Raw genomic sequence first — 14,367 nt, 5'->3', positions numbered from 1 at the left:
AGACAAGGGAGTACATGTACTAATCGGCCTTTGTCTTAATTGTTGAGTGTTATGTGTCTTATGTCCAAGTCTTGATGCAAAACTACTATCGAGCCGGGGGTCTCATTGGAAGCAAACTCTCTATTCTTACGGGGTAGAAGTAATGTTGTCTACATCTTACCCTCCTCAAACCCTACCTTAGCTATATTATTGGTAGGATTTACTGAGTATGATGATGATGACGACATAAGGACTTTTAGTGGAACATGATATGACCAAGTGATAAAGGTCCAAGACTTACAGAATTTGATGAGAACAAAATGGAGGGATCCGGTGCTAAGTGGCCAAGATATAAAGAGAACAAAATGGATGGGCTAAAACTAAAGGAACATGACATATACCTTGAGCTTATATGAAAATGAGCATCTTTAGGATGTATGTACTCAAAACTCTACTTAATATATACTATACGGGTCAAGTTATTCTACAAAGGCTTCTAATTGTAAGAAGTGTAAGAAGGATTTATAGAGTGACAAGTGTCCAATAAGCTAAAACTAAACCCACTACATCACCACCAAAAACTTAAACACCCCCCCCCCCAACCACCCAAAAACCTAAACCGCCCCCCCCCCCCCCCCCAAAAAAAAAAAAAAAAAAAAAAAAAAAAAAAAAAAAAAACTAAACACCCACCCCCACCCAAAAACCTAAACCCTCACCCCCCCCCCCACCCCCTCGGCAAAAAAAAAATAATAAATAAATAAATATTTTTTTTTTTTGGGTGGGCGTTTAAGGTTTTTTTTTTTTTTTTTTTGTAGTGGAGTTTTTTTGTGTAGTGGGTTTTTTTGGTTATTGGACACTTGTCACTCTATAAATCCTTCTTACACTTCTTACAATTAGGATCCTTTGTATTTGATCCTAATCCTATACTTTGTATATAATAAACACAATACACAAAACGTGTAAACATGTTGTCACATATCACATATCCATGTATATTCAAGTATAAAGAATTTTAAGAGAAATTTTTATTATTGTACGTATGTGTTATTGATTGTAAATAGTGTAATATTTCATGTATGATAGTTGATGAGTATCAAATTTGTTGCACATAACTAAAGATAGGAAACAGACTTGTTATATGAACAAGTAAAAGCTCACTGTTATTTTTAGTTTTTTTTTTATATAAATAATTAACGAGTTTAAAATGTTCATAACGTTAAGCCTTTATATACATTATGAATATGAATATGAATCTGAATATGAATGAACGATTGTTTCACATGTATTCTTTTTAGTTATATATTGATTTGATCGTTTTAAAACAAGTGTAATAATCCAAGCCGTAACATGTAACATTTGACCTTTCATACTGACAAATATTTATCTAGTTTCTTGAGCTCAAACCTTTGTTTTTAAGTACACGAGTGTAGGCTTACTCGACGATTACTCAACCTGAAATTCATCCCACCCAAGCACGATTAGTTGTTTATGACCGATGTGTGATTCATCTTGGTTGTTACAACTTACAACCACCCGACAAGAACTACTAATCATCCTCCATGACGTTTGTCCCACCATTATATTATAATTATATAAAATCTAACACAACTCAAACAAATCAAGGTGTTTTAAAACCATATAACAAACAAATCAACGTTGTATACAAAATGTTTATATCTACCTCTCTTCTATATAGTTCACTTACACCAAACCGAGAATTGAACTACCCAAAAAATGTATAACACAATGATTGGTCAACGGTCAACTTATAAACACTAAATACTGCATCTTCATTTCTCTTGATGTAAACTCCAAGCTCTTCTTTCACTTGTTGATGTAAACTCAAGTTTACAAAATCTTCGGTAGAAGATCGATTAATGGTTTATATAACGCTATACCAACAGCCGATCTTTGACTTTGAAAAGGTCGGGTCAACGGACACAATAGCTCATTTTCCGATATAGGCATAACCTTTATTGACTATACGGTTAAACAATGTAGATGGTAGGCAGTTTCCATGATTTATGAGATATAATATAAACGCCACGTAAGCAGCGGTGCATGTTACGGCTAAAGATCCGAACAAAAATCCGTTGACCTCGGCTACAAAGAAATCGAGCAAAAGGTAACCGTTGATCACCATCACTAGACCAGCCACACTCCATGCAGCTTTCTGCAAGTCATAAAAAGCACCAACAATGAAGGTGTTATTAGGGTTGTAATTCTTTAATAATGGGTCAAATGGGTAAATGCAGAAAAAGCACAACTATATATAAAACAAGTCAAACGGGTCGAACGGGTTAAATGGGTCAAACGTTGTCTACCTTGTATTTGAATGCTTACAACATGCAAAAGGGTTTATTTAAAAGAAATTCTAAAATAAATCAAATAATATACGTTCATCACAACCAAACCCAACCCGACCCGTTTTGACCTATGCACAGAAATAACTTGTTTTAATCGAATTTACCTAATAAAGGTTTTAGAGTCTTTATTCTCTTTACCATACAAAAAAACATTTTATTTTGTAAATGTTTCAGAAATTTGTACAGTTTGCTTTGACGGTAAACACATTTCGCCCAAAATGTATGTTTTTTTTTTTTTTTTTATAAATTAGAGTCAAATATGATTACAAATAGTACATAAATCAATGTAACAATCTATTTTTTGTACATGAATAAAAGTAAAAAGTTTTTTAAGCAATAAAAATACACTTTAGGCAACTTTTAACCCGTTTGACTTTTTTGACCCGTTTCAGTTTTAGTTAAATTTCAAAACGTAACATATATTGACCGGTTTCTACCACTAGTAGCATCAAAAACTATATAAACAAACCAAAAACTATATAAACAAAACAAAAAAAAAAAAATCAAAACAAACACCATACCTCTAAAGTCGGTCCAATCTTGAAACCCCCCATGATTTCCTCTTTAGACACCAATGTCAAAAGCGGAATAAGTGCAAACGGGATCTGAATACTCTGAAGAACATTAAGCCATTCATTCAACACATCTAACGAAGCTTCCGACTTATTAAACACAAGCGCGACAATCATCGTCGGCACGATCGCGCAACTTCTAGTAATCAAAGCCCTCAACCACTTTTTCAACCGAAGGTTAAGAAACCCGCCCATTATAAACTGACCCGCGTAAGTACCTGTTATGGTGCTACTTTGACCCGCTGCTAATAACCCGATTCCCCAAATGTATAAAACCGGCATAAACCCTCCACCGTATTTCTTTTCGAGATATTGACCCGCGTTCACGAGGCCTATGGTGTCGGCTTGTTTTGTGTTGTAAAATCCCTTTGCGAAAACGGTTGTTACGCATAAGTTGATCATGAAGGAGATGAAAAGGGCGATTGAGGACTCGATTGTGTAGTAGTTGATTGCTTCTTGAACGCGTCCTTTTTTGTTTGGGTCAATTTTTCGGGATTGTACTAAAGCGGAATGTAGAAATACGTTGTGAGGCATTATTACACACCCTACTACTCCGACTGCTTGCCTAATTGTTCTTGAACTCAGCTTCGGAACCAAAAGACCTGTAATTAATTATAAGTAAATCAAGATAGATTATGTCACGGGTCAAACGGGTTCGGGTAAAAACGGGTTACGTTTTATGGGTTAGTTGAGTTGATTGACTCGCAATCATTTTTTGTCTAATTCCTTTTTATAAATATTTGAGTAAAGTACATGGATGGTGCCTGTGGTTTACCAAAATTACGGATTTGGTCCCTAGCTTTCCAAAAGTACACGGATGGTCCCTGTGGTTTTGCATTTTGTACCGCATTTAGTCTCTAGCGAACAAATCTAAAGGATTTAGCATGTCCAAGTTAGGGACTAAATTCGTTACAAAGTACAAACCACATGGACCATCCATGTACTTTTAAATAAACTTGGGGACTAAATGCGTTATAAAGTGCAAACCATTGGAACCATCTGTGTACTTTTGTAAAGCTAGGGACCAAATCCAAAATTTTGGAAAACCGCAAGGACCATCCGTGTACTTTACTCTAAATGTTAACAAAAAATGTATAGAAAGATAACAAAGTTTGATATGGTATCTGTTTTTGGTAATGCACTTTCTTTGCACTAACAAAAAGGCTCAAACTTTTGTGATAAAAAGGTTCAATCTTTCAAAACTTTTGATAAAAAAAAAGCTCAAACTTTAAAAAAAGTTCTAATTTAGGGTGATCTTACGATTAAATGATGACATGACATTGTAACTGCGACGTCGATAAATTTGACCATGTTGACTTTTTTCCTAGATGAGTGGACGTAGCAGAAATTTGGCCACACAACATTATTAGTAAGTACATGTACATGAAATTTGTGTGACGAATATTAACAACGTTTTGAAAAAAAAACATGGTTTACAAGGTTAAAAAATACACATTTTTGGCTATTTTGTACACTTGTTCTTGATTTGATCCGTTACTGATAACATAACTAAATTGACCTGTTCTTGGCTAAATGAGTTGAAGTTGAAAATCATAGGTACAAACATCGGAGAATTCTAACCTATTAGAAGTTCCTTGCCACTAGGTTGTGCATCAGCAAACATCCATGCAAATGATAGTCCCATAGTTGAGATGAGAACCGCAAAAACAGCTTCCAAATTCCTCACTCCGTAGTTCTCAAGAAGTAAGAACATGAAACTGTTCACCAAGGTTATACAAAATTAAAATATGTTTTAAAAAAAGAATAAAAATATACATTAGCTTAATCATTTTGAAATCTCCGGCGGGACGGGGAATACCCTTCTGGTGAGCGAAGGTGTACCAGTCTCCGGCCATGATAAACTCATAAAAATACCGGAATAGGTTCAAATCCGGCTTATAACCTAAAGCCCTACGGGAGATTTCAAAATGATTAACCCGGCTGAGTCCGAACGGGTTAACCTGATAAAGGTGCACCCGAAAGAACCGAAGGACTTTCATCAAAAATCTCGTAAAGGGGACGCGATAGTTTGCGAAATTACAGACACGCGTATAGAAGGGAAATTTGCCGGAAAGAAAGGGGTAGATAGGTTTATCACGAGCCGGAAGCTCCGGATTAAGGTCAGGAATTGTCAGCCATAACATTAATTCAATCCAACACCACTTAACTAATCTAATCATACAATCCAATAATCATTAATTTTCAACAAAATTAAAAAAAAAAAAAAAAAACAAACTAACCAATCAGAAGCAGTGATCACAACCCCAACCCAGATCGGAAGAACACCATTACTAAGAATCTGAATAGCAATCGCACTCCCAATCACCTCCTGAATATCAGCTCCAATCAACGCCACCTCAGCCATAACCCACAACACCAATCCGGTCCACTTATCATACTCCTCTCTACAAAGCTCCGCCAAATGCTTCCCCGTAGCCACCCCCACCCGAGCCGACAATAACTGGATCAACAACCCCATTACCGTCGCCCACATCAGCAACCATAACAACGAGTATCCTGCAATTGTTAGCGGTGTTCATTACTTGAATCGCACTCGAATAACTCGAAATTTGATTCAATGCCAATAAATAAGACAAATTCAAATTTTTTCGTAAGTCGAATAAACCTGATTTCAACTCAAATTCGAATACCCGATTTGAATAACCTGAAATTCGACTTATTCGACTCGATTAACACCCTACCTGCAATCACTCTCTAATTCCTTTTCCTAATTCTAATAAGTTAAATACACCCGAATTCGAATTCGACTCTAATTCAAATAAGCTTATTCGAATCGGTTTACTCAAATTTCAAGCTACTTCGAATCGAATTCAAGTAACCCAATTTGAATACAGATTCCAAAGCTTCAAATTCAAACAACCCGATTCAAATAACCCGAAACCCAACTCATTCAAGTCGACAAACACCCGGTACCTGCAATAGCACCAGCCTGAAGATCCCCTTCCAAATTCCCCGGATCTAAAAAGGCAATACTCATCAAAAACCCTGGACCTGTAAACAACCATAGTTTCCTCCATGAAAAGGGTGGTGTGGAGGTGTAATCGGATGAGTCATCAAGGCCGTCGATTATGATCTTTTCGTTGGATTCGTAGGCGACTTCTTCGTCGGAGATAAGGGGAGTGTTGTCGGTGGATAAGGGGAGGAGGTGTTTGTGATCTGATTCTGGTTGGTGGTCTTCGTTTGAAGGTTTTGAATCGTTTGATTGAGGTGGAGATGAAGCGTTCATTGTGGTCGCCGGCGGGAAGAGGTGATCTCCGGCGACGGAAAGATCGGATGTTAGCGTTTGTTGTTTGTAGGGTGCTCCGTCGGCAATTGGTTCAACATCTTTTCGTTTCTTCTGTTTTCTTTTATAGTTAAAAGTTAATTTAGTTACATATGTTTTGAAATCACTACGAGTGTATTGCGAACGAAACTGCTGACAAGAATAAAAAGAAAATGTAGAAAAAAAAACTAAAAGATAACCGAAAGAAAATCAACAAAAAAAAGTTGTATGGTAACGATGTTGTTCGTATGAAACTCGTGGTCAGAGGATGAGCAAATTGTTCTGGGTACCGGTACCAAATTTGCCGAACCGAAAGATCTTAGGTACCAATTCGGTACCGACTTTTGGCGTGCCTGGTACCGGTTCACTATCATTTTTTACCTTCATATACCGGTACCGTAACCGGTATTTTCGGTATCAGTACCGATTATGTATCGGTTGGCACCGAGCTCATCCCTACCCCTGAAACTAAAAGAAGAAAAAAATAAAAGTTGAAGAAAATCAACAAAAAAAAGTTGTACGATACCGTTGTTCGTACGGTAACCGTGATCCGGGATGAGCAAATGGTACCAGGTAGTAGCACTGAATTTCCCGAACCAAAAGATTTCTAATATCAATTCAGCACCAACTTTTGGCGTTTTCTGTATTAGTGCCGGTTTTTACCTTCATGTACTGATACCGAACAGGACCGTCCCGGTATTTTCGATACCAGTACTGGTTCGATACCAGTTGACACCAAACTTATCCAAATACCTGATATTAAAAAAAGTATTAAAGTTAAAAAGTAAAGAAAATAACTATTATTATAATATTAAAGTAATAAAAGTATTAAAAGAACTATATATTATTATAATATTAAAATCACTATTTATTTTAATTTAATTTGTTTAGTAATATATAGTAATATATAGTAATAATAATATATAGTAATAGTAATTACTTTTAGAGTTTTAATGCTTTCTAAAGTTCAAAGTTATAAATGAGATGTCGGTTAATGGTTAACTATAACTATAACAGATTGGTTGTGGCGGTTTTGATTATTTGATTTTGGTAGTTATAATGGGTCACTTATAGCCGGCCAACCATGAATTTTGGCCTAGCTAAAAATAACTCAAAACAATATAGTTGTGCATTATTTGGGCTTGAAGCTTGTGACAATTGAATAAATTATTGTTACACATTTCTATATACTACTATATTACATAAGATAATAAAAATACATATAATATATATATATATATATGTGTGTGTGGGGGGGGTCAGGATTTAGAGAAAACGGTGAAAAGTGTGAGAACAGTGAGAACTGTTATGGATCGTCCGATCAAAACAATCTATGGACTAGATTGGCGCGGTAGCGTTTTCGTAAATAACATCAATTTTATTACGTGGACGCGCTTCATTAAGGGTAAAAAGGTCTTTAGACTTCTCTATCCAAAACGCCAAACTCATGAATAAAACGCCACTTATTATAATAAAATCCCAACTAAAATACGCGCCAAAAACATCTTATATAAACAATATCTCAGACCTTCCATTAAACACATCGAACCCAAAATGCCATATTTTACTATATACCATTCATCTTAGAAACGCCAAAAAAACCCAAACATCAAACACACCAAACCCAAAAACGCCATATTTTACTATATACTAATCATCTTAGAAAACGCCAAAAAACCCAAAAATCAAAGATTCCAGTCGACGTTTCTTTTAGATACACTATTTTCTCAATAAAACGCCAAAAATGACAAACATCGTTTCTTGTATATTTAATATTGTTCTACGTGAAGTTTCGCAGAATGCATTGTTAGCTGAGGGGTGTAACTCAATAACATTTTGCTGCATGAGATGGACAAATCTTCAAGAAAAAAATGCTGATGTCAGACTTATGTCATTTTCTGTGCTTTATTCTTGATGAATATTTGAAAGATAAAGATGAACTTCAAAAAAAAAAAAACTCACGTCATTTTGTGCTTCCAAACGGTCACTAAAAAGCTACTTCAACAACAAAAAAACATAATGAAGCATACCAAAGTCAAACCGCCAGTGAAGATGTTTCAAAGAAAAAAGAGACTGTGATAGTGAAGATTTAGAAGATGAGTTGTTTCTATTTTTTTTTTTTTAATTTTCTTTTTCAGTTGTTTGTTATGTATTTTTCAGCTAAGAACAAAATACATTATTTCTCAAAAAAATAATAATAATAAAACGCCACACAGACAAATGCTTGTGAAACGCCATCATGCCATAAAAGTCCAAAACTCCCAAACTATAATAAAATTAATTTGGACAAGTATTATTAAAAACTAAAAAAAAAGTATAAAATAAGGTACAAGAGAATAGAACAAAGTACCATCTTTATCTAGACCACATTAAAAATACAAAACGCCAAAATCTACATAACGCCATTAAAAAAAACGCCAAACTTGGAAGATGAGACGTCTATCACCCTAAACTCATAAAAGCTGAACAAAACAGTAAATACACACAATAACTAAAAAGACAGTTACTTTATTACTATCATTTATCATAAAAGAAGGTTCAAAACGCCAAAACAAATTCAAGAAGAAGAGGCTGATGACAGCGAAGATTTGGATGAGAAATTAGATTAGCATTTTTTTATTATTTTTTTTCTATCTTTATTTTTTAGTGGATCATTTTCTGTTGTTTGTTATCTAATTCTCTACTAATAAACACGTTATATTTGCTAAAAAAAATGTTTATAAAACGCCAAAAACTACAAACACAAAACGCCTAATAGTATGAAAACTGTGAAAACGGATGCTGGCAATGTATTATTAATAGCAACAATAACTGGCTAAACGCCATTAAAAATGTATAAAACAACGTGTCATCTGTATCTAAACGCGATAAAAAACAAAACGCCAAACCCTGATAAGATGGGAAGTGTCACAGCCTTAACAGATGAAACTGAACAAAACAGTAAAAATGAAGAGGTGGGAACATTATTACTAACATTTATTATATTAAAAGTCTCTACATTGGAAATTGAATTTATTTATCTTTTCAAAACGCCATAATTACCTATCACATTATAGACCTGCATCCTACATGGCACAACAGCTGATACACAAAATACATATAAAAAATTAATGATATTTTTTACCGCAAAAAACATATATCTACCTGGCGCCAAAAAAAAAAGAGAAAAAAAGCTCATTATATAAGTACAACAGCTAACACAAAAAGCTTCACACTCCACACATTCACTATAAAATGCAACGCATTGTATAAAACGCCATATAATTCAACAAAAAATGGCACAGGTTATTGAATGGGGGTTTGAGAGGTCAGAGGGACGTTTAGTCCTAAAGTTCTCTGACAGGAGAAGTGTGAAAGTCAAAACAATAAAGGCCATACTTAGTATGGATGAATCCGTTCAGAGGGATATTCTAGCCCTTGGGGTCCTAGTGGCCTACGATTGTCACAGGAATCGAACGGTAATTAGAAGATTAGAGAGAAAATTTCCAGAAGATGATGATGATAATGATGATGTTAACGATTCTGATCTACCAAAAGTTACCAGTTGGATTCTGGATGAACAATCAAGAACGGTGAGGGTGAGCTTTCAACACGGGGATGATTATTCAGTGACAATGGACGAAGTGCTGAACACAGATAGACTGCATCTTATTGAACAACTCTGTGATTTAGCACCTACGAACGATGCTAGATCCAGCGTTGTGAATACATCCAAGTATAGGATGCAACAAAGAAGAGACGAGATTATGGCGTTATACGCCAATGAACAAGATGATGATGATGAGTTCGAGGAGAGTGATGAACAAAGCGATGGTTACATCTCTGATGTAATACCATCCACAGAAGACTATTAGTTTTTCTTTGATTTCATCTTATTTGTACTCTTTTAAATTACTAATGAATTTAAAAACGCCATGAACGGCAAGAAATACAAAAAATGCCTAATGAATTTGGGAAATGCAAAAGAGGAAAAGAAATTATAATTACTAAATGATTTACTAAACGCCATAAACGCCAAAATATTTACTATGAATGTGATCTAAAAAACAATAAAAACGCCATGTATTTGTTGAATCTAACTAAACGCCAAAAAAATGAAGCGGTGTTATGAGATGAATTGAAAAAAGAATATAAAAGGACAAAAAAGCCCCTCCGCCCTTCACTATATCGCGTGCCACGTGTTGGGCCTAAGAATGGCAATGGGCCGGGCTTGGGCCGGGTATTGGTAATCCCAGGCCCATACCCGGTTGTAATTCTTTGTCCCATACCCAGCCCGTTACCCGTCGGGTATTTTTCGGGTAATTACCCATCGGGTATCGGGCATACCCGCGGGTATCGGGTATACCTGTTAATTTCTTAAAAATACCCGTTGGGACAAATGTGCAATTTTTACTTTGATGTTTATATAATTTACTATTTTAATGACTATAACAAATGAAAATATGATTAATAACTTACATATCATTTCAGACCACATATACTAAACTAAAATAAAACGATTACTTAATTAAGTAATTGTATCAGGACCACCTAATTGCATAAAACATCCACATAATAAAGGGTGATAGTTTCCATATCCAATATACATGCTCAAAAATAAGTTATATGTTTACTAAACACTTGTCAAATACATATCCACATATGACTAAAGAGAAGGTAATAAGTACATGCACTAAGTTTATATCTATGGAAATCTATAATATGATACTTTCGGGTATTATTCGGGTAAATGGGTCGGGTATCGAGTGGGCATCACTAAATCCCATACCCGTATCCATACCCATTTTTTTCTATTTTTAAGCCCGTACCCGGCCCATACCCATTGGGCTTCGGGTATACCCGGTCCGTATGTTTCGGGTTTCGGGTATACCCGTCGGGCTTGGGCTTTTTTGCCATCCCTAGTTGGGCCAGGATCCGTTCTCACCGTTCTCATACTTTAGGGCGTTTTCTCCTGATCCTACACCTATATATGATATAATTTATAATTTTAAATAAAAATTCAACAACAATATGATATAACCCATAATATTAAACCAAGACATCGAATATAAAAAAAATGAAAAGTCCATGTCCGACAAATATTTAATCATATGTCGGTTTGGTTTGGTTAAGATGGGTATAGAAACATTGATAACCATAATCAGCCTGCTATTTTTGTTTTTTAGAAACAAACTTAACTAATCCACCAATTTTTTATTTGGTTCGGTTTTTTCGGTTTAATTTAGTCGATTAATTTAGTTATAGATCGGTTAATTTGATTATTTGCACGCCCCTATTTTTAACAGTAAATTGTCAATTTTACTACATGAGGTTTGGTTATTTTTGGGACTTTTATGTAAAAGGTTTTTATTTGTAACAGACTAACAGTGTTGTTATGATTTCAAAATCTTATAATTTACATCCACCTTAATTGTTATATCCAAAATTTATGTGATCTTTTAAGTTTAAATACACTTGTTTAAAATATTTATTTAAAAAATAAGAAAAATCTATAATATAACAGTTATACATATATATTTATTATTACTCACTTTTGTATGCTTTAATGGTTGTTGATGTGCACAAAATGCAACATATAAATTACATCAAATGTGGCATAAAACTAACCCTTTTTTAGTACTAATGTTGTAAAAAGCGTGTTTTTGTCTTCCTTTTGTATTTTCAGGAATAAATGAGCTCAAATGAACAAAAGAAGCAAAAAGGCAGATAAATCTAACATAAATACAAGAAAAGGAACAAACGTGGCATGCCCGATCCCCCCGACAGAATCTGTGACACCTGTGTCACTTCAACCATCAAACAAACGCCAAGCCAATGAAATATTGTATTTCATACTTTGGACTTGTATAAATATGTGTATCGTTTGCACATATCAACTCTTGTTCGATTTCAAGCTCTACATCGCTTTCTGGGGAGTTATACGCAAACTGGTGCGTAAACGTACTCAGTTTAACGCGACAAATACTCCGGAACAGCAACATATACTCAACATACCTTAAATAACCTTTACATAACTTAGAAATAAGTTTTGAAGGCTTTGGTATGGCAAAAACAAGTTAATTCGCTTACAGGGACTAAACTTGACAAACTGCGAAAGTATGCCAATTTGAACTGTAACGAACATTCCGGAACATGTCCATAAGTTAGACATACCATAAATATCCTTTACATATCTTAGGAATAGGCTTTGAGGGGTTCGGTATGCTAAAACAAACTTTTGGATCATTCAGGGGCTAAAAGTGTCAAAAAGTGCACTAGTTTGCACTTTCGCGCATAACTTACGTTCTGAATACATCCGGACATCCAAAAATTTATGTAAGCATCCTTATATTATGCCTTAGTGTTTGGCATGAGAAAAATCCATTCGTCGCACAATTTGGATCGTCTTTCGCGCTTATGCGCATTCCGTCGTAATTAACCGAACATCGCGACCGTACGGCCAAACGAACCGACATCCGACATATTTTTGAGCACATTTTAAGTTCCCTATACTTTAACTTCATTTTAGAGCTTTGAAATGAGGTTAACGGGGCTTAAACATGCCAAAAACGCATCAAATACCAAGTTTTGGAGCTGCAGGGACCAAAACTGTAAATCTGCCAAACTAGGGGCTTACGGACCGTAAGCCAAAGCCCATACGGTCCGTAAGGAGTCCCCAGTACAGCAGAACCCACATTTAATGCTGATTGGCTCTTCAAATGACGAAAGGTCCAATTGCCTTTTCACCCAATCAAAGGCCAAGGGCCATTAATCAGTGACCACAACATTTTGACATGTGTACGCACAAGATCGTGGCACGGTATTCGATAAACGATCCTAACGGTTCCACTTTTCCTATAAATACCCCCCCCATTTTGCTCAAAACCCACACAATCTGATCTTAAGGCTCTAAGTTGGAACCATTGTTTCATACCTGAGCTATTTTGATCTAGATTAGCATTCGGGGACCCTCCGTAAGTGTTCTTTCGTTCTTTTATTCGCTTTTCGAGTCCGAAAGTCGAACTATGTTTAACTTTCTGCATTGACCAGTTTATGGTCGATGCGAAGTTCATTAGAACTTCATAACGTGAGCGTGATCACGATCGTTATAGTCCGTAGTGACTATACCTACTGATCACCACGTTATCTAGGCTCAGTGACGAGTCGTAGTTTCGGCCAAAATGCGCATTCTTGCGTATTTTGTAACCAAACTACTCGTGAGCATCAAAGCCGTTTGTTTTGATGCCAAACCTGTTTTCTAAACTTAGTTAAGCATGTTCTAACATGCTTAGCTCGTCACTTTTAGTATAGTGCGTATATAGGGTCGTAAGGTAAGCGATCTAAACCATCGCTTATACTTTCGAACCCGACCCATTTGGTCGATCATTAGGATCCGACCAAACACATTAGGTGACCATAGCTATAACCTTCCGAGGTTATACCTTGTGGTCACGATGTTAGGCGTTCCAGACGCGTTCTACGCGAACGACGCGTAAGGTAGCATAAACTACCTAAACGGGTCGTGATGGGTCGTAAGCACTTAGGTTAGGTTTCATTTTAGTATGTAGGCTTTGTTAAACCATATTACACGAGTCTCTATACTCGTTTGGTTTACGAACCCGCATACTATCCGATCCTTCCGATTTGGTCCGGTATATAAACATAGCTACCTATTAGGTGCCGTTTGATATTCCGTGATCTCTAGCATTATCTGGTTTTTATACAAGAACTTCAAAGCAATATCAGGTGAGTACATTGAACCCCACTTTTACTGTTTTCTAAACTATTTTGGGGTGAAACACATGTGCCTATCTGTTACATTCATGCTTTCCATGTTTTCACATCATATGCCTGCTATGTTGTTAGTACATTATAGTACATGATTTCATTACATTTCATGCTATGTATGCCCATTGTGTGCGTACTTAGTACATTGATTTACATTACATTTTTGTTGCATATGTTTACTCAGCATATGGACACATTGATTTACATGAACATTTCTGTTGCATATGTTTACTCAGCATATGGACACATTGATTTACATGAACATTTCGGTTGCATATGTTTACTCAGCATATGGACACATTGATTTACATGAACATTTCTGTTGCATATGTTTACTCAGCATATGGACACATTGATTTACATGAACATTTCTGCTTCGTATGTTTACTTAGCATACTTA

At 35.6% G+C, this 14,367-nt stretch overlaps 1 protein-coding gene across 1 annotated transcript; it reads right to left on the bottom strand.

Annotated features, from left to right (window-relative positions):
- Positions 1–1,593: 1,593 nt before the first annotated feature.
- On the bottom strand, positions 1,594–6,272 carry LOC110915178 (metal transporter Nramp2). The gene is made up of 5 exons (XM_022159834.1): positions 5,852–6,272; positions 5,158–5,434; positions 4,499–4,635; positions 2,867–3,519; positions 1,594–2,152 (listed from the first exon to the last, which is right to left on the bottom strand). The coding sequence occupies exons 1-5, from the start codon at positions 6,162–6,164 to the stop codon at positions 1,928–1,930; spliced, it is 1,605 nt and encodes a 534-aa protein (XP_022015526.1). The 5' UTR covers positions 6,165–6,272; the 3' UTR covers positions 1,594–1,927.
- Positions 6,273–14,367: the final 8,095 nt, after the last annotated feature.

Source organism: Helianthus annuus, chromosome 2 (assembly GCF_002127325.2).
Source record: "Helianthus annuus cultivar XRQ/B chromosome 2, HanXRQr2.0-SUNRISE, whole genome shotgun sequence".
Lineage (NCBI taxonomy): Eukaryota > Viridiplantae > Streptophyta > Magnoliopsida > Asterales > Asteraceae > Helianthus > Helianthus annuus.
This window is presented reverse-complemented; position numbering and strand designations above follow the sequence as displayed.

Bases quoted from the DNA above. Each gene is read 5' to 3' on its own strand.
- LOC110915178 (XM_022159834.1), bottom strand. From the start codon at position 6,164: ATGAACGCTTCATCTCCACCTCAATCAAACGATTCAAAACCTTCAAAC. The intron at 4,636-5,157 runs GTTAGTTTGTTT...CTTGGTGAACAG, and splicing joins GTGATCACTGCTTCTGATTG to TTTCATGTTCTTACTTCTTG. The intron at 2,153-2,866 runs GTATGGTGTTTG...TATGACTTGCAG, and splicing joins AGATTGGACCGACTTTAGAG to AAAGCTGCATGGAGTGTGGC.